At 47.7% G+C, this 19,827-nt stretch overlaps 1 protein-coding gene across 1 annotated transcript in view; it reads right to left on the reverse strand.

Annotated features, from left to right (window-relative positions):
• SPAG17 (sperm associated antigen 17) overlaps positions 1-19,827 on the reverse strand; it is a gene marked incomplete at its 5' end in the record, with an annotated part of 142,496 nt that overhangs the window by 104,961 nt on the left and 17,708 nt on the right. Inside the window, 2 exons of the mRNA XM_084242469.1 lie at positions 16,124-16,207; positions 16,780-16,920. Of these exons, the coding sequence (XP_084098595.1) occupies positions 16,124-16,207; positions 16,780-16,920 (225 nt within the window). The remainder of the gene's footprint in view (positions 1-16,123; positions 16,208-16,779; positions 16,921-19,827) is intronic.

The following is a 19,827-nucleotide window of genomic DNA, read 5'->3' on the forward strand; positions in this document are numbered from 1 at the left end:
TGAAGAAGGGTAATGCCCTGGGGTCGGTATTTCTCTTGCCCAGCACAGGCTGTGGTGGGGGTGGGGGCGGGGGAGAGGAGAAAGTGAGGTGCTCTTGTGTGGACAGAGAAGGCAGGAGGGATGGGAGGGAGTGGGCTGTGGGAGACCTTCCCTCCAGGAGCTCCAGGCAGTCACCTGTTCTGCCAAAAATACCTTTGGGTTTCAGGGTCCATCCTGGAGGTCCGTGCATCTGCGGCAGTAGCTGCGATGAGGAATAGGGTAGGACTTCACATGAACCCTTGGCCCTGGGGGCAGTGACTCAGGGCTGGATTTCTAAAGCTCTCAGTGAACTGGGGCACAATCCATGACCTGGACTCAGTCTGGGTTAGCACAGGAGCCGAGCAAACAGGGTTTTGCCACACACAAGACCTAACTCTTATTTACTTTGCATCAAATTCCTTTGGGTAGATCAAGTCCTTAACAGATCACTGATGAAGTATAACAGGCCCCCATTGTGGTAACAAAAAAAAAGTCCAGCCAGCACCAGAAGGATGCACAAGGGAAAGGTTTCCCAACCCCCTCGGCCATTCCCTCTCCCCAGAGGGAATCTCCTGTGACTCACTCTTCTGTGTCCTCACCCACCTTCCTCTACACACACACACACACACACACACAGAAAACCCACCTTTAAGCGTGCGCTGCAATTACATGCCCTGCTTTTCCCCCTTCATGGTCCTCCCTCATTCCTTCTGCACTTATCGAGGGCCAGCTGTGGCACAGCCCCTGCACGCCTTGATCCTGTCCACCTTCACTCGATCCAATTCACATTCTTTGAGTTATGAAGACTTTCCAACGAGGTAGAATTGGGAAAACAGCTGGAAGGGGAAGGGAAGCCATGGCCAGAGAAGGCCATGAGGAGGGACCCAAAATAGGCAAGAAAATGGAATGATGAACAGATTTCCTCACTTTGAGCAGAGGAAAAGAAAAATCATCGAGCAATAGGAAGCCGTCTATACACACATTGAGCGGTGACTGAAGACACGGGTCCAAACAGCTCACACTGTCCAAAGGCGGATGAAGCCTTCGGAGCGCACTCAAGCCACAGCCCGGGGGGCAGGTCTTGGTGATGATGATGAATACCGCGAGCAGGTGACTCCTGGATCATTTTCAGCTGCCCGTAATTAAACTGGTATCCATCTCTCCACAATGTCAGGGCTGTAAAACAATTCCAGTCATTGGGCCCCTTACATCTGTGCTGAAATGAAATAATATTTGGCAGGAACAGGGAGTCACTGAAACTAAATAAACAAGCCCTTTCAAGACGACATGGAAGTCAGTAACATAATAACATTTGACAGGGATTAAGACCTCTTTGGGGCTTTTGAGGAAGTTTCAGAAGCATCAATAACAAACACAGGGAAGGTGGAGGAGATCGGTGCTTCAGCAGCCATGTGTGATTTGAAACGTGATGCATTTCCCGAAGGAGAGGTGCATTTTGAACATCTAATCTGCACATGTCAAAAAGTCCAGGACTCTTTCAGAAACGCCTATCGGGATAACTCTTCCAAAGAAGGAACAGGCAAAGCTTCCATTCTTCGGAGGGCTTTGGGTTTTCTATACCTGCGAAACGTACCAAGGCCCGTGAAGCTCACTTAGGTGACGTGTGAACGAACGATACAGAAAGCTCAGATGTGTGTTGACTGAGGGTTTGTATCAGCCACACACGGCTCTGTGACAATCACGCACTTTTTTCTTAAGATCATGATCCTTCCCTCCCAGCATGCCATGAACAGCGCTCCCTGAATGGAGTGGTTGGGAAGGAGTAAGGTGGATCAACTGAGGTGGCAGGGAGGAGAGAGACAGGTGCCGGTGGGTGAGAGACACGTGGGGACGCTGCTCCTGGTCCTTGGCAGAGACGATGGCAGCTGCTACCTTGACCTTGCGGTGGCCGTGGTGTTCCCGTCCCAGCTCTGAGGCTGTCCCACCCCTTTCTTGTGGCTCCTGCTGATACGTGCCTTGGACTCGTTATGGTGCTTTCCAGCTGCCCGCTTTGGCCTGAGCCTGCTTGGCCAGGCATTTATGTGTCCACAAGGGCATGCATGATTTTTCACCATTTTATTGGGAATCTGTTACTTGAAATCCTTTCTTCTCTCTTTTGTCTCTCCCCTTGACCAGCTAGTGTAGCTTTCACACCAAGAGTCTCCCATTTGGGCCCTTGTGTGTTCAGATGGCTGAATCCTTTCAGAGGGCGCACCCCTTAATAGTCTGGGGTCCCTGAAAGGACGTCGGGATGGAAGGATGGAAGAACACTGGGCTTTGGAGACTGCGAGGAGGGAGAGTGGTCTAGTTCTGGGGGATGCTGATGGGGTCCAGCATGTGGACGAGAGTTCACTGTGGATCAGGAAGGCTCACCCTTTCCTGGCCCAGCGAGCGGCATGTAGACGTGGGCATGGTTGTGTTTCTCCAAGCGCAGGCTCAGAGCACCCGGCCTGTTCCCCCAGCCCCTCCCCTGTGGCCAGGAGCTGGAGCTGGCACATGTAGTGACTCTCTGGCTTTTAGGCACGTGGACCTGAGAACACTGACATGCGGGGCAAGGAAGGTTCACATCAAACAGCTTCCGGCATCAGCCCCTCACAGGTGGACTTCCTTGTTGGAGGTCACTCTGCTTGGTCCTGCTGCCCACCCCATGCCCTATGAGGCTCGTCCTGCAGGCACCGCCTTGGCAGTCTCGTCAGCCCCCGCGTCCTTTCTCTGCAGCGCACCGCAAGCTTGTGCGGGGCCGGGGACAGTGTTTTCCCTTCTGCATCCCTCACAGCACCGAGAATCTATTTTGAAATCACTTCAGGCAAATATTCCCCATTCTGAATTTAGATAATGGGAGGGTCCCCTCCCATTACCACAAGAAATCTGAAAATGAAATTGCATAATCACTTCACTTTAATGAATTCCATGCTCACAAGACATAGCCAATAAAAATATGATTAAATGTTCAATCTTACCATCTTTGCTTATCAGATTGACTAAGATTTTTTTTAAAAAAAAAGGCATTGAAGAGGGTGTGGTTAAATTGGAACTGTTAGAAAGAATGTAAATTGGCACAAGTTGTCTTGAATGCATTTTGACAATATGTGTCAAGAGCCTTAAAAAAGATTTATGTACTTTGACTCAGTAATTCCACTTCTTGAAAATTTCATAAGGAAACAATCAGGATCATAACTATTGGTAAACAGGCTAAATTTAGCAAAAGAGGGAGTGGTTAAATGAATTATTGAATAGATACATGCTTTCTATTCTATAGAAATTGAATATGATTTTAGGAAAAGACTAACATTATATGTGAAGAGGATATGATGGAAAGCATGTATCATTCCTGTTTTGTTTTGTTTTTTTAAAGAAGCATACACCTCTGAACGGTGGAATGTTCTAGATGCCTCTTCCTTACTTCAGGTTCTTCCTCCCTACTACTCTATGGGCTATGTGCTTTCTACATTTTCCAAATGTTCTACAATGAACATTTATTGTTTTTATAATAAGGTAAATGATAAATTTTATCTATACGGTGTAAGTACTATATGATGAACTATTTTTGACAATGCACCCCACAGAATTCTTCCTGCGTGTGGACGCAATATCTCCACCTCTCATGTTATTTCCCAGCATGGAATTTCTCAGTGGCTCCTGCACCTGTTAATGGGGCATACTGAGCTGTGTTACCTGGCCCAGGTGCACCTGTCCAGCCTTGCTGCTGCTTCCACCTGCCCTCCTGGTGCGTGTTGTGGCGGGTGGTTGGATGTGGGCTGACCTCCAGGTCGAACCTCACTTTGCTGAGCCAGTACGCTCCAAGGCTGGCAAAGCAGATGGTGACCGGTGCCTTGGGAATTATTTAATGTGCCAAAGAGAGGACATGTAGAAGGTTCACTCATCCATGTACCCAGTCCACAAACATGTATATGTCCTGCCATCTGCTGAAACCAGTGGCTCTGGCCCCTAAATGCACCCCAGGGATCAGAAGACTATCCATGGTGATAGGGCGCAGGGTGGTGGTGGGGCATATTAGAATTCCTATTTATATTTATCTTTATTTCATCCTTTAATTTTTTTTTTTAGGATTTCTGCATTTATAACATGCTTGTATTCTTATCCATATTTATCTCTTGTCCTCTGTATACACACAGGCTCATAGTTTGCATGGAATACATGCTCAGTTGTTTTTTTTGAAACTGATCAGATGTGTGATCAAAATAGCCTGGGACAGCCAGCCTGGAGCGCTGCGGTCTGAGTGATGAATAACACGTGGCTCTGCGCTCATGTTATTCGCTAGGAAGTCGGGGGAGGTGGACACAAACAAACAGCCACAATATAACACAGCAAGATGGAGTTTGCCTAGGGAAATCCAGAAAAGACTTCTCAAAGGAGATGACATTTGAATAGGGTTACTGATAAATGCAAACACCTAAGTCTAAATTTTACATGATTCTAGTCAACTCAGTGCACTTTGCACTTACCAAGGCAAGAGTCTAGCGGGACCGAAGCTCTATCACAGCTGAGGAGGTGTGTAATCCTAGGTTGCCCAGCCATGGATAATGCCCAATCACGTATAACCTACTCTCAAAATAACCCTAGGCCCCAAGGGCTTCTAGAGACTGTACTGAGCTGCTTTCTTCCACTTCGCATTTTTATTCTTATTTTCCTTATCTTGTATTTTAAAACGTTGTGCAAAATCATCAGTGTTCTAAGTAGGGTTTTGTTTTGTTTTTTCTGGAAGCGATGTGAATGACGAAAAGTCACTGATATTTCTGTACCCCAGTGTGTGTGCAAGGGGCCTGCAACACACGTTTCTTTTAGAAGCTGTAACCAGAGAAAAGCTACCTCAGTAATGGCACCAGAGAAAACTCTGGACCAGAAAAACTCTCCTATTTAGATGAAACCTGCAGCTGGTGAGCCTGGCTGTGCACTCCCTGACGTGAGGGCCTATGTCCCGAGAGCTCGTAGTCAAAGGGATCCTTGCTTCAGAGTCCGGGCCTGGATTCCCTCAGCTTTGCTGTGATCCCTGTATTTTATGGGAGTTGCTTCACTTCTTTGAGGCCCCTCATTTGCATTGTTAAAGTATTTTGTGTGGGCCTCCCTGGTGGTGCAAGGGGTTAAGCATCGCACTATGAAGCAATCCACAGCCTCTGCAGCATGAGTTCCATCCCTGGCCAGCCAGGGAGCTACCCACATGGTGCAGCAGACCTCTCCTGACTCACCCGCTGCTCCCCTCAGCAGTGTACTTCAGTCAATCTGCCTGTTCTGCTCCCCGCTCTGTCTCTGGTGAATCCTCTCACACACACCCCCCTCCCCTCATCTCTGGCCTGTACCCCAGCTCTTGTATGCATAAATAAATAAATCTTAAAAAAAAATAAAGTATTTTGTGCTCTTAGAAAGTTCCACCCAACACGGGTGCTCCCATGGCGGGGGCACTATGGTAACAGCACCCCAAAAGGGGCCACAGGGGAGGGATCCTAAAATCCTATACTTCCAATATCCAAATAATGATGGAAAACCAACATTATCTCGATGAAAAATGGAAAAAAAATCATACAAATGTGAATTATTGTTGTTATTAGTCTTGTTTCCCTTAAGAGGCTCATGAAAAACACTGTTGAGAAGATGTCATCTTTCATAAGACACTGATTCAAACACGACTGCCTGCCTGGCTGAATAAATGAATGAACATGGAAGCAGTTTAGTCACGTCCATGGTTATGCAAAAGTGGCTGCGGTGACTTGCGTCCTCACCCTAAGCCTGGGCTCTTCCCTCACCTCCCTGTCCAGATGTACATCCCCACAGGGTCTAGCTTTCATCTCTGATAAACACATGCATGCTGGGAGTGCGAGCGTTCACATATCATGGGTTAACATCCTGAAAATTCAGTTTGATTGCGTTTCAGCCAGAGTATTGGGACGCGGCGCCTGAACTCAACAGGCAGTGGAGGGGCTATTTTCAGACAGGCAGGATTTCCAGCACCTCTTAAATCACATCACACGGTAATTGCTCGCCCCACCTATGCACGGGGCGGGCCTGCACAAAACAGGACACTAGCCGGGGAGACCCAGAAAGCCCCTGTCCCCATCTGATGACTAATACCTGTCTCTGCTTTCAGAAAGGGAAAGCCCTACATACAAACCTAACCAATCCAGGGCATTTTCTGCAGCATGCTCAAAAACAGCAGAGAGATTGAGAGAGAGAGAGAGAGAGAGAGAGAGAGAGAGAGAGAGAGAGAGAGAGAGTGTGTTCCTCCATTGATTGAGGAATCCTGAAATAAACCTCTACAGGAACCCCTGACACTGTCCTGTGGATGGTCTTGCATGGGGAATTGAAACAAGTTGGCAGGAAGAAGAATTCTTTCTGCATAACTCAAAACAGACATTTTACTGGGGGAAAAGCAAATCAGAAATTTGCTGTCAGTCCCTGAAATTTTATTAGTTGCAAAAAGTAATATATTATCCTCTTGCATTAAGTCCAGATAGGACTTATCCCCTTTTTTCCCCTCAGTGATAGTCCTAAAATGAATCTTTGAGAATGCAATCCAGGACCAGGCCCTCATAAAGGACGTGGAACCCGGCAGTGGTGGCCCGTTGACTGTGTCACATGTTTTTGTTTGGACTCTATTCTGCTTTTCTGCAGCTCCAGAGAGAAATAAAAGGATAGTATCTTAAGACTTCAGAATAAGGAAAGGTCCCCAGAATAATTACCGGTCCCTTCTGATAAAGAAGGCAATCTCCTTAAAGACATCCTGATGAATGAGGGTCCAAATGAATGAAGCTGGATGAGGGTGAGTCTTTTTCATGTAAATTGCTGAACAAAGGTTAATCAGCACAATGATAACCTTGCTAGCACAGGCCACACCCTCTCGGCCCTGCTCACCCCTGGAGCCCCACAGATCTCAATGGGTTCTGACTATGGTCATCCAAAAAAGTATGGCGTTTAAATACATAATTTTAAAGCAAAGTATTTACTGGACAACTTTTATTTGGGATAAGATTTTTTTGTCAGATTGGTGCCTATGTTTAAATTACTAAATTTTTCATTGCACATCAGGTGCCACGGAAAGACCAAGGTAGGTCTCCATGCAGAGATCAAAGGTAGGTCTGCATGCAGAGATCATCGTTCAGTCAATTCACAACGGCATGCCATTTAATAAGGTGCGAGGGTGTCACTGGGAGATCATGCTTGTGAAATAGAAATATATCTTTCTGAAATTCATTTACTCAGGTTACCATTCATTGCGTGCTTAGTATGCAAAGTAGACTTTCAATACATATAAATGCATTTCTCTCTAATAATCAACTCTCCCCCAATAGTTTGGTGTTATTTCTACCTTTCCTTGCAACCAAAGATGGAGGAAAGAGAAGGTCAGAAACAGAGGTCACATTAAATACAGGTAGCCACATGAAAGCTGTTATCAAACTGCAATTCCAGTTACATTTTCTCTCCCTTGAGGGATACATGGCTGCTTATGTCTACATGTCTCTGTGTCTCTGTGTCTGTATTGTCTATGTCTCTGTCTCTACATCTCTGTGTCTCTAGATCTCTGTGTCTATGTATATCAGTGTCTGTCTCTGTCTCTATATCTGTGTCTCCATATCTCTGTATCTCTGTGTCTCTATGTCTCTGTGTTTCTACATCTCTGTGTTTCTGTTGCCTCTGACCTGTGAGTCTCCAGCCCTGCTACTCTCTTCTTTCCCACGGTTGCTATCTGGGGACCAACACCCTTTTGACTGAAAGAGGAGGCTAAGGCTCAATGAGGAACAGACCCAATTATCACCAGAGATTAAATACATAACTTCTTCATCAGACTTGCTATAAGGTACCAAATTTCATTAAACAGCAGGAAACAAATACGTTGCTTACAAAACTGACAGTGCTCTTGAGGGCAGAGTTAAGCCAGGTTTAAGTCATTTTGTGCCCATCACCCAGAATATAACAGGAACTCCCAAGTGTCTGCTGAGTGAGGAATGTACTGCGGGGAGTATCTACCCTCCCCCTTAGCCGAGGTGCGGTGCTGGAAGGGAGGAGAAAGCAAAGGGAGACAGCACAAAATAGCTTAGATGGCGCTAAGACTCCATTTTTCAAACACTTTTGGATCTGTAAAAATGAACAATTCTTTTTTTTTTTTTAAAGATTTATTTATTTATGCATATAAGAGCTGGGGCACAGGCCAGAGATGCGGGGGGTGAGAGGATCCACCAGAGACAGAGTGGGGAACAGAACAGGCAGACTGACTGAAATACACTGCTGAGGGGAGCAGCGGGCGTGACAGGAGACGTCTGCTGCGCCATGTGGGTTGTTCCCTGGCCAGCCAGGGACTGAACTCGTGCTGCAGAGGCTGCGATTGCTTCATAGTGCAGCGCTTAATCCCTTGCACCACCAGGGAGGCCCAATGAACAATTCTTGATGTTGAGCCAGAAGTTTGGGCAGAAGTCACTCATCAACCTGGTTAAAAAACATGACTACAGGGCCTCTCTGGGGACCTAGGGGTTGAGTCTCAGCGCTATCACCACTGAGGCCTGAGTTTGATCCCCAGCAAAGAGCTGACCCACAGGGCACAGCAGACCTCTCCTGCCTCGCCCGCTGCGCCCCTCAGCAGTGTGTTTCAGTCAGTCTGCCTGTTCTGCTCCCTACTCTGTCTCTGGTAAGTCCTCTCATCCCCCAACCCTGCACCTCTGGCCTATACCCCAGTTGTTGTATGCACAAATAAATAAAAACTAAAAAAAAAAAAAACCAAAACTGACTAAAGTTGTTTGGGGCCTTCACCATCTGCCAATAGATCCCTTCATTGTTTTCATCTACATAATAGGGAAAAACAAACATATCGCAGAGCTACTGAGAGGCTTAAAGCTTAAGCCCAATAACTAACAGTAGTTTGTGTTCTAGAAATGTTAAACCATAACAACCACTTGTGGAATCTAAACTGCTCATCCTTAATGCTTGTTTGACACACAGAAAGAGCAGAGGCTTCCAGGTCAAGGGATGACTAAGCCTGTCTGACCGCCACCGCCTTTCTTTTTTAAAAAATTGAAGTAGGGCCTCCCCCGTGGTGCAACGGGTTGAACGCAGCCTGTGAAGCTGTCCACAACCTCCGCAGCACGGGTTCGATTCCTGCCAACTAGGGAGATCCCCACATGGCGCAGCAGACCTCTCCTGTCTCCCCGCTGCTCCCCTCAGCAGTGTATTTCGTCAGTCTGCCTGTTCTGTTCCCCACTCTGTCTCTGGTGAATCCTCTCACCCTCCTGTGCCTCTGGCCTGTACCCCAACTATTGTATAAATAAAACATAAATCTTTTTTAAAAAATTGAAGTAACATTGGTTTACGATGCCGCTTGTGTTTTAGAGGGCGAGGCTCCCCCCATTCAGGTGTTGCTACTACAGCTTTTCTAAGTATCTCCTGGTAGCTCATTGATAACATTAGCTCAGTTAATGCAGATGAAATACCCAACATGCAAGACTTGGGATAAAGTAAATTCTTAAAAAATGGTGACTGTTACTGCCGTAGATAAAGGTGGGATATTCAGTGTGAGACACAGGAACATTTGCTACAGTCTTCTACCCCTTCCCTGACATCTTCCAGTTGTGGCAAGTCGTGGCTGAGAGGCTCCGGGCCCCACCTCAGCCACGATCTGGGGGAAGCAGAGATGGCTGAATCTTGCTTCATTTTCACAGCTGCCTCTCCACTGATGTCTGTGTCCCGCAATTCTGCCTTGGTCAGCCATCTGCCCACTGACTGCAAGTCCCAGCCGGCCCCGACCCTGGCGTGGTGTGGGCTCCCTGCGGCTGAATCCTAGGCTCCTCGCTGTCATACTGCTCCCCTGTGGCCTGCCCATGACTTGCCACATGGGCTGGCTCTGTGTTCTATGTTGGCAGAGAGCTGGAGGGCACACTTGGGGTCTTTCTGAAGGCCGTGCTAGAGTAGCGCTCTTCAGTGAAAACAGAGCTTCAGGTTTAAGATCTGAGAGGCAAACATTTCCACACCCTGGGAGCCCTTCCTCACTGCGGAGTCCTGAGCTCCTGCCCCCTGGGTGACCAGCCTGGGCTGCACATCCTCTGCTGGCAGGAAGGACCTCCGCGGAAATCCCAGCGCTGGGCTGGTTCACGCATCTGACTGCTCTTGCTCTCATCGTGACAATAGTCACTCCGCTGTGACTCTTGTCGGTCCTTTGCACACACTTCCAGCACCCCGAGTCCTCCTCGTCGTCCCTTCCTTGGGTGAGAAACGCCTCCGAAGGCCAGGTTTTGGCACCGTGATGCCCAGATCGTTTTTGTAGCCCCAGTGCTGTGCGTCTTTGTTCCAGCTCAATATTCCTGAATTGTGTTCCAAGTCACTATTTTACATTTATAAATATCAGGTTGTATTAATTGGTTCCAGCTTGGAAAACGTTCCATCGGAGCTTATTTTCTGCTCTTTCGATAGTGGTTTCTAACCCTGGAGCGCAAGGCGCTGAGGAGGGCTGTGCTCTCCCAGGATCCCTCAGGGACTGATGTGGGAAGGAAACGACAGGCAGGTCCCCAGCCTCGCCGTAGCCTTTGAAGGCTGCACCGGCCATAATAGCTTCAAAGAATTTCAACAAGTTCCCGAGACACGACCTTCCCTTTCCGAAAACCGCGCTGGCCAGCCTCGCCTTCATCAAGCTGTGCTTTTCTAAGCATCCTTTCACCCGATCTCCTGCAGCAGTTTTTAATACTTTTCCTACGAGTGAAGTTAAACTAACTGGCCTGTAATTTCCTGGTGCGTCCCTAAGCTCTACGAAATAACAGCATTAGGTTGGCTAGCTTCCAAGTCTTCCGGAATTTTTGTGTTTTGTTTTAAAATGCAGGATTGAAAAGTCCAGCGAATGCTTCCTGCCTCCCCCCTTGCTTCTTCCATGACATACTTGCTCTTTCTGCTCCCAGGAGATCTGCCATTTTAATAACTTCAAACCTCTTAAATGTTTCCACATATTATTTGTTCCTATCTCTGAAGCATGGATTTTCCATTTTTCATTCTGACAAGGGTTCATACCCCACTCCAAAAAAAAAAAAAAAAAGGGCCTATCGTTCTACTGAATAGACCGTTAATCTGAGACACGGTCCAAGAGATGAGTTTCATATTAGGGATCTGGAAAAGGATGGAAACTAGGTTATGATTAAGTCTGTGTTCTTACTAGTGAGTTATTTGGAATACATGCTGGGGAAAGAGCTGGACAGTACATCTACACGCCCAGGGGTAGGAGTAGAAAGATGGACCTATCTCGTCTGAGGACGCTAATCCCAGCACCGGGCAAAGTATCTGAAAAATGTGGTGAAACTCATGAGATCTGAAGGTATAAAATGTGCATTCTGTGATCTTTTTAAACTGCATTTGGTTCATGACCCTCAAATCTAGTATCAGAAAAACAGTTCCATATTTAACGTTTCCACTGATATCCCAAGAGAAAAGGGCACAGAAATATTCCCATCAAAGTATCAATTAAAAAGTGAGGTCTTACTTCTTTTACTGACAGGAGCAAAGATGAAAATTAATAATTATGTGCATTTATAAAATTATACAGGATCACATCATCTTTAGGATTGTACATGTTCTTTATTGAATTGATTTTTTTTTTTTAATAGGTGAGCCACCAACGAGGGAGTAAAATTTTCTATGCCTTAAAGATGGTGTTGTTTCAGCAGATTTTTGTTTTTTTGTGAGTTGTGTGTGCATGGGAGCTGACTTGCTCTTTCTGAGTAAGTCACAGACAGGCACAAAAACCTTAGCCCATGTGTGGATGGAGGCTAATTTCTTTCCTTTTTTTTTTTAAGATTTACTTATTGATGCATACAAGAACTGGGGTACAGGCCAGAGATGTGGGGGCGTGAAAGGATTCACCAGAGACAGAGTGGGGAGCAGAACAGGCAGACTGACTGAAATACACTGCTGAGGGAAGCAGCGGGCGAGACAGGAGAGGTCTGCTGTGCCATGTAGGTAGCTCCCTGGAGGGCCAGGGATGGAACTCGTGCTGCAGAGGCTGTGGATAGCCTCACAGTGCTGTGCTGAACCCCTTGTGCCACCAGGGAGGCCCCAGAGGCTAACGTCTAAGCAAGGAGGCACACAGAGCACCATCGTGAAATGGAGTGGCCCACGGGTGGAATCTCAGATTTTTAGGACAGTTGACGCCGATGTCAGACAAGCTGAATTAATAAAGCCCTGTGAATTGGTAGTTTTTCCTCCCAATTTATCAAAGTCACAGTATCAATGTATAAAGCTTGTACAGCTCTTTTATGGCACTTGGTCACTGCGTACCAGATTTAATTGTAAGTGGGAGAAGCCTTACCTGCATGATACACAGAGATCTCCCTCCTGGGGAACACTTCAGTTGGTTTGGAGTGACTGTTAATAAGTTCCTCTCAAATTTTGCTCGGTACTGAGTATACCCTGCCCCGAACCCCCAAAGGAACAGGTCAGATTCTTCACGTGGGCCACCAAGCACACACATAGAGACAAACAGTGGTGCAGATATGCTTAAGTGAAGGATAAACATAGAATAAAAAAAAACTTAATGAATCTGAAAGAGTGGATTTTTCCGCCAGTATTTGAAATGTTTTCTCATAGTTTCTGTATTAGGATTGTGAAGGCATGATTGAAAATATGTACAGGATCTGCCTCTTATTTCACGTCTATTGTACTGAGTACAATAACTACACACTGAGTACACACTCATCTAGTCTGCTCCTCCTCTGGGGCCTTGCTTGAGTGGTTTCTGTTACTTGCAGTGCTCTTTTCCACTTTTGAACGCCAAGACCTTCCCATCCCAGAGAAGATGGTTTAGAGCCCAGTGAAAGAGTGTGCTGGGCTTGAGGTCAAGTGGAAACACTTAACCGTGGAGCCATCCAACTTGTTCGATTTTCCAATGTGCATTTCTACCTTCTCTACGCCGCCCTCTCCCTGTATGTACAGCGGGGACATTGATATTTCCTTTGAACTGTGATATGGCGTTCCCTCCAGACGCCACCTTCTCTGCAGAACTGCTCCTCTGAGCCCCCCGCCCCCACTAGAGGCAACCTCACCTCCTTAGAAAGCCCACAAACCGTCTGACCAATCTCTGCACTGTGTCATTCACTCAGCAGACATTTATCGAAAACCTACTGTGTCTTATTTATAGGCATTTTTTTTTCTTTTCCTTTATTTCTAACTAGTCCTTAAGCTTCTTGAGGGGAACATCTTTCTAACAGTCACCCCCAGCCCCAATCCCGAGTGTCCGGATGGGGCTTGATGCCAGAATGTCCCTGTTATTGTTTGGTATTTGGTAAAACTGGTCACTACATAATACAGGCAACCTGTGTCCCACTGTTTTCACATGTGTCCACGCCCCTGAGTGGGGTCATGGACTAGACTGGGCTTACATGTCTGGGGTCATCATGGTTTTCATCTTTGATATTAAGTTATACTTATAATAAAATAAAGTAATAGTTCACATTCCTAGGACTAGACACAAAGCAGAAGGTTTTGCTCTGCTCCCACCGAGTCCTGGGAGTCGATTCCTCCAGATCAAAACACGGTCTCCAACAGGAAAAGGTGAATGAACAATCGGGCTGGGGTTCTGGAGGGCTAGGGTTTTGGGAGGCTGGGGTTCTGGGGAGCTGGGGTTCTGGGGGGCTGGGGTTCTGGGAAGCCAGGGTTCTGGGGGGCCGGGGTTCTGGGGAGCTGGGGTTCTGGGGGGCTGGGGTTCTGGGGGGCCGGGGTTCTGGGGAGCTGGGGTTCTGGGGAGCTGGGGTTCTGGGGAGCTGGGGTTCTGGGTTTCTGGCCTTCACACAGCTCCCAACAGGCTTTCAAAGCACGGTGGTTTCTACATAAAGATTCCCTCATATATACAATACCATGCCTAGATGAAATTCTAACGTTTCAGGGGAAATGACACAATTGCAGAACGAGGCCGTGTGTACACACACCAAGCCATCCAAGCCTGAGCACACCCTTCAGGAATGCGCCTCTTTGCTCGCCCAGACGTTTCCAGGGTTATTGAAAACCGGGACTGCGGTTCTGGTACCGCTTTACTGCTCGGCGGTGCAGCTGCGCGGCGGCGAAGTTTCGCTTTAATTTGCTGCTCCTAATCGGTTGCAGGTTAAGAGACCCGAAAGCCAAGCTGGCCTGTGTCTCACGTGGGCAGGACTCGGTGCCTCTGCTCGAGGCCCACGAGACTACCTGCCGAGAGCAGCAGACAGGAGGGCGAGGGTTTGGCAAGACCCGCTTGGAGGTCTCACCCCACAAAGGAGGCTGAACTGCAGACGCAGCGCTGTGCATTTCCCACGGAAGGCGCGATTTGGCGAGCTTGTGCTCTCCTGGCGGTCTGGCTCTTGCTTCCTTGGAGAAAGGAAATCGAGCGCCAGCTAATAGGCTCCGAGGACGCCCCCCGAGGCACTGGCTCTGCAGAAATGGTCTCCCCAACAGCCGCTTGAGGCGCGCGCACCCCGGGGACGCCCGAAGCACCCGGCCCGCGCGGCCTTTTTTGGCGGCCCCATCACATCCAGCTCTCCCGGCGCTGCCCAGGCCGCCGGACTCCCTCAGGGCGAGGTGGTGGGCAACAGAGTCGCGCCTCTGCAGCGGGGGCCCAGCGTGGGCGCGCAGAGGTGGGGCGCGCCCCCCACTCCAGCTGCGCATCGCGCCTCGGGCGGGCGCGGGCCAGGGGCCGGGGTGTGCTGGGTGTTCTTCAAGCATTTTTGCAGCAGTGACTGACGCGATGCGTGTCTGGTGCAGCCCAGGTCCAGTCTCTGCGGCCGCGCCCTGCCTTCCCGTGTCTTCTGGAACCACTCAGGGGCGGGTGTGCGAGCGGGCGTGGGGGGCTCGTTGCTCGGGTGGAGGAACGCGGTGGAGCCAGATGTGAGCGGGCCCCGACGTGCAGGCCGGCGACGCAGCACATGTGGGCGCGGGATGCGCCCGGGTGCGCCCAGGGCCTGCGCCCCGAGCGAGCCCACATCCAAGCCAAAGTGTCCGCCCCGGATGAGACGTCAAAACCCGCCTGTTATCATCTCTGATGTTCACGGAGCATCTTTGAAGAAGAAAGAGTCCGTTGGGGGCTAATTGATGCCAGGCCCGAGAATCGGACCTGGATTTCCAGGGCTACCTCGTCAGAAATCTCCCAGGGTTTAAAGCCAGCATCACCTGACCTTCCCGCCCTGGTGCCCAGGCAGAACCGCGCGCCCAGCGCTGGAGGGGGCATGATCCGGCTCCCGCAGCCTGAGCTTTCCCTAGGAGCCAGAGGAGTGTCCTAAGAGTTCATGCAAGAAAACCCACACTATTGTCCACCTCGAATAAATCAATGAGGCGCGCCCCGATAGCTCTCAGGCAACAGACAGAGCCCATCAGAGAATCCTCCAAGATCTGAGACACCCAAGACCTTCATTAGTCATCACCAAGATAAGGTGCAGAAAGTGCATCTCAGAAAACTCCAGAAATCTTTCTGCTTTCCGTCTGCAGAGCCACAAAACTGTCCCTGCAAGATTTCAAGTGAATTTCCAATTGATCACTGGGTTCTTAGTTTTTTATCAGCTGTAGGTTAGACATTAACAAGGAAAGATGAGAAGAAATTCCCTTGTTCGGAGCCTAAGGTCTAAGTCCTCCAAACAAGCCACTGGCCGCCCAGGCTGGACTCTGTATGGAGCGGCTGCAGCAAGGGGATGAACCACTGATCTGGGGATTATCGTGATTTTCTCCAGAAGGGGGTCAAATAGGCACAAAACTCACAGACTGATGTAAAACTGGTCCAGTTGTACCTCGTTTTGTAAGAAAACCACCTTCTGGGGCATTTTCACATTTGTTTCGAGGATGAAACTAACACTTTACAACACACAATACAACCTTCTGGTACCATCCCATGCCACAAATAAGTATGTAACAACCACCATGAAAAAGTACGGCCAAGCACATTCGCCTAGAAAAATTTGGTGTGTATGCTTGGACAGGAGGCAGGGGTAGGTAGCCCATCTGAGCCAGCCTTACCCCCAGAGCAGGGCTGCAGCAAAAGGGAGGCAGATTTTTCAAGCGTCTGGAGCTCACAGCTCCACGCAAGAGCCACCAGGCGACTCTCAGAGTGTTACTTCAGTTCTCATTTTCTGAAGGTGACAAAGATCTCCTCAGTGAATACCTCACCTACCTCGTAATACAAAGGAGGATTAACTCCTGTAGGTTTCTTTGCCCTTTTAGATGTAGCTCCAAGAAGTGCATTTGTTTCATTGATCTGGAAGAAAATGAAAATCATCGATCACGAAAATGACAGGCTGACTTAGAGAACAGTTCAATGCATGTAACTTTCAAGTACCCAACTGACTTTGAGGGGTTGGGGGACCTGGCATGGAGGAACTTGTCACTGGGTGAGTGAAATGCTTACATAAAATGTAGCGACAGTGCAAGTCTGTGCCACCTAATGGAGTTTCTCTCTGTTAACACTGCCCTCAGCCCTAGGACGGGTAGCAACGTGTTCAGCCACGTCATCTTCGTAGCTAGTTATGGAAGTCCCTAGAACATGAAACGGATTCACCTTTTCTTCCTATGAAACCTTTTATGAAGATAGAGCCTCAGAAAGTTTTGCTAAATAAGCAACTCTTCAGAGGGCAACACTCATGAACAACAACAACAAAATCACTCTTCTTCATTAAATGATGCAATTTGCTCTCGCTAAGGGTTTGTGTGAAAGAACCTGCCAAAATATAGGCAAGAGCCCAAGGATGGGTATACGGAATGATTTTATTTTTATTTTATGATCTTAAACAAAAGGTCTGCAAGGGCCTTGGGGCAGGAGGTGACAGGTACCTGCTGGAGAATGTCTCGCCAGGAAACCATACTGAAGAGCTTGCGCTGCGGCATCTGCACCGCCTGGGCGAGGGCACCAATGAGTAGATCATCCTCGACTCGGTGTCCAACTACAAACGCAATCGAGCCCTTCCAGTCGCTCTGTTACAAAAACAGGAGTCAGAGTCTGAGAGCCCACGTTAGGTAACCATGTGGCAAAGGCTTCCCCTGAAAAACAGAGCAACTTTCCTGCAAACTTGAAAGACGCCTGGCCCAGCTGTGCACCTGTTTCAAGCAGCCGCAAGGCGGCAGTGTTGGGCCAAATTTCATGCAACTTGACTCAAAAGCCATTTTCTGGGGAAACCAGACCTTTTTATTTTAAGGGAGATGATTTCTTTCTTTCTTTCTTTTTTTTTTTTTTAAGAAAAAGAACATAATTTTACTCGAATGCTGTCCAAGAGTAATTTTGTGTCGGGGAGCAATAGTTCACTCATGTTCTACAAATATATATTAAGACATAACCTCGAAAACAGAAATCTTTGTCTTGTTCCCTTGTGCAGCCTAGCGCTTAGGAACATAGTAGGAGCTCAACGAATATGTGATGAATGTTGGGTCACAGTGAAGAGTTGCCAAATAGCTTTTAGAGGAGGTAGAGATTCAATCCCTGACGTTTACCTCAAGCACAGAACTAGAACGTCTTTTTGTTCTGATGGAGCTCAGTCATCTCACTGCTGATTCACAAATACTTTTTTTCCACTCCCAAGAGATAAGTTCCAATATTAAACTTGGGCATAAAATTTTGCATCGTATCATTTAAAGAAATAAGTCACTAAAGGCAACATTCTTGTTTCGTAACCCCTGCACTGTGGTCTCTAATAATTTCTGTGGGGAAGAAGCCATTCTTCGTAGAGATTAAGAATGGAACTGACTGAATTACCCACTGTGTGATGCTGAGGAGAGCCAAACTCGTGGGGGCTAGAGCTAGCGCTCTTGAACGCTAACAATTTTACAGGGAGATGATGAAGCACATACAATGGATGACAGGAGAGGGGGTGATAATAAGGAAGGGAACTCTAGCCACGTGACCTCTGGAGGTCTTACGGTTCCCATTTGCAAAATAAAAGGGTTGGACAGGGCAAAATAAGCCTCCCTCTTAGTTCCACTCTAAAACTGACTTGGGGGCCTCCCTGGTGGCGCAAGGGGTTAAGACACAACCTATGAAGCTATCAGCAGCCACTGCAGCACGAGTTCGATCCCCAGCCAGGGAGCTACCCACATGGTGCAGCAGACCTCTCCTGACTCACCCGCTGCTCCCCTCAGCAGTGTACTTTGGTTAATCTGCCTGTTCTGCTCCCCATTCTGTCTCTGGTGAATCCTCTCACCCCTCACACCTCAGGTCTGTACCCCAGTTCTTGAATGCATAAATAAATAAATCTTAAAAAAAAAAAAACTGACTAAATATCCCTGTTGGTGGATTCCAAAACAGTAACTAAGAAGATCCGAAAAGGTTTTATGCAAATTTGATGATATGCACAATTTTAAGGGTTCATTCTGGGTTTTCTTTGGTTCATTGGATTTAGCTGGGAGAAAAGATCTCAGTACAAGTTCTTCTTTGCCAACGGTGGTGCCCTGAAACCTCTCTTACTTCTCCGGGGCAACTTACTAAGGCCTTTATAAAAGCGACTCCATTTTCAGTGTTAGCGCCAAAACAAAAACCATACGTAAAAACAGACAAATGTGTGTTTTACCTACAAAGTGTCGGATGTGTGGGTGTGGCTCCCTGGATTTCACTCTGTTATACTCAGTTTAAAAAGTTAGCCCTTTTGGGGGTGCCTAACGCACACAGGAAGACTGAGCACCTGTTTCTTTTTTAATATTCTCATTCTGAAAATACGGTAGGATATTTGTAAGCCTTTGTTTGACAAAGTTCCATTTTCACAAATGGACATTTCCCGCACGGGATGGCTTTCTTTTCTCCAATGGGCTCCTTTGGACAAAGCCCCTCGAGGAAGGAGATAGCTGAGCTGTCATTCTCAGATCAAGCACACGCAGATCCTGAACAGGCAACACCACCAAGTCCCACAGTTACTCTAGTTTCCAACACTGACGATCTTCACAACCACCTCTACCCACTATAAAGTCCCTTGCAATATCTGAGAGCTAGTGGTTCAAAGGAACAGCTGTCTCTGAGGGTATTTTTGGGGGGAGGGAAAATTCAAAAAGAGGCTCTGCCGCCCACCATGGACCCATCAGTATCTGGTATCAAAGGCAGGTGTTGACCATTTCAGACTAGAAAAAAGAAGGGGGCAGGAGGAGAAAGGAACCAACAATTACTGAGAATCTGCCATGTGCCAGGCATATGTTATCTCATTGAATTCGTAAGGAACCCCTTGAAATAGGTGCACTAATATTTTATGGATGGATGAACGGAGGCCCAATAAAGTTAAATAGCTTGTTCAAGGTCATTTTGGCAGACCCTTGTGGAGACCACATACATGGCTTACAATTTAAGCATTTCAGAACGATCTGGAGAGCAAGTCTTTGGGGTCAGAATGGCCTCCCACCGTCTTTAAACTGTTTGGAATCACTACTTCGCCACAGTAAATGTCACAGGAGGTGGTTTACACTGCATGTTAAAGTATATAAAGCCTTGAAAATAGATTATGTATTAAATGCTTAAAAATTGTAAAAGGATTTTTTTTAATAAATGATAGTTTTACAAAGACTCAAAGTCACTAAGGACACTCCCCAAGGCTCTCCCTTCTCGGAGCCCAGTGCTCTTGTCACTTGGCTCCAAGATGCATCTCGACACAAGTGTTACTGCCACGCAAGGTGTGACCTGGAAATTTTTGGGTTCCCTGTAATCACCTTGGGACAATTCACGGGGGGCTGGACCAGGTGCAGATCTGTTCAGGCTCAGAATCCTCTGCAAGGTCAACTAGGGAGCTCCCCATTGGAAGGGGGTTGGGGCTGAGGCTCAGTTTCTCCTCTGCACTCTTCAGTCCACAAAACCTCTGCTCCTGAATCAAATTCGGCAAAACAGGACCCACCAAGGACACCATCCGAGTC

The sequence above is a fragment of the Talpa europaea genome (genome assembly GCF_964194135.1).
Source record: "Talpa europaea genome assembly, chromosome: 9".
Taxonomy (NCBI): Eukaryota; Metazoa; Chordata; class Mammalia; order Eulipotyphla; family Talpidae; genus Talpa; species Talpa europaea.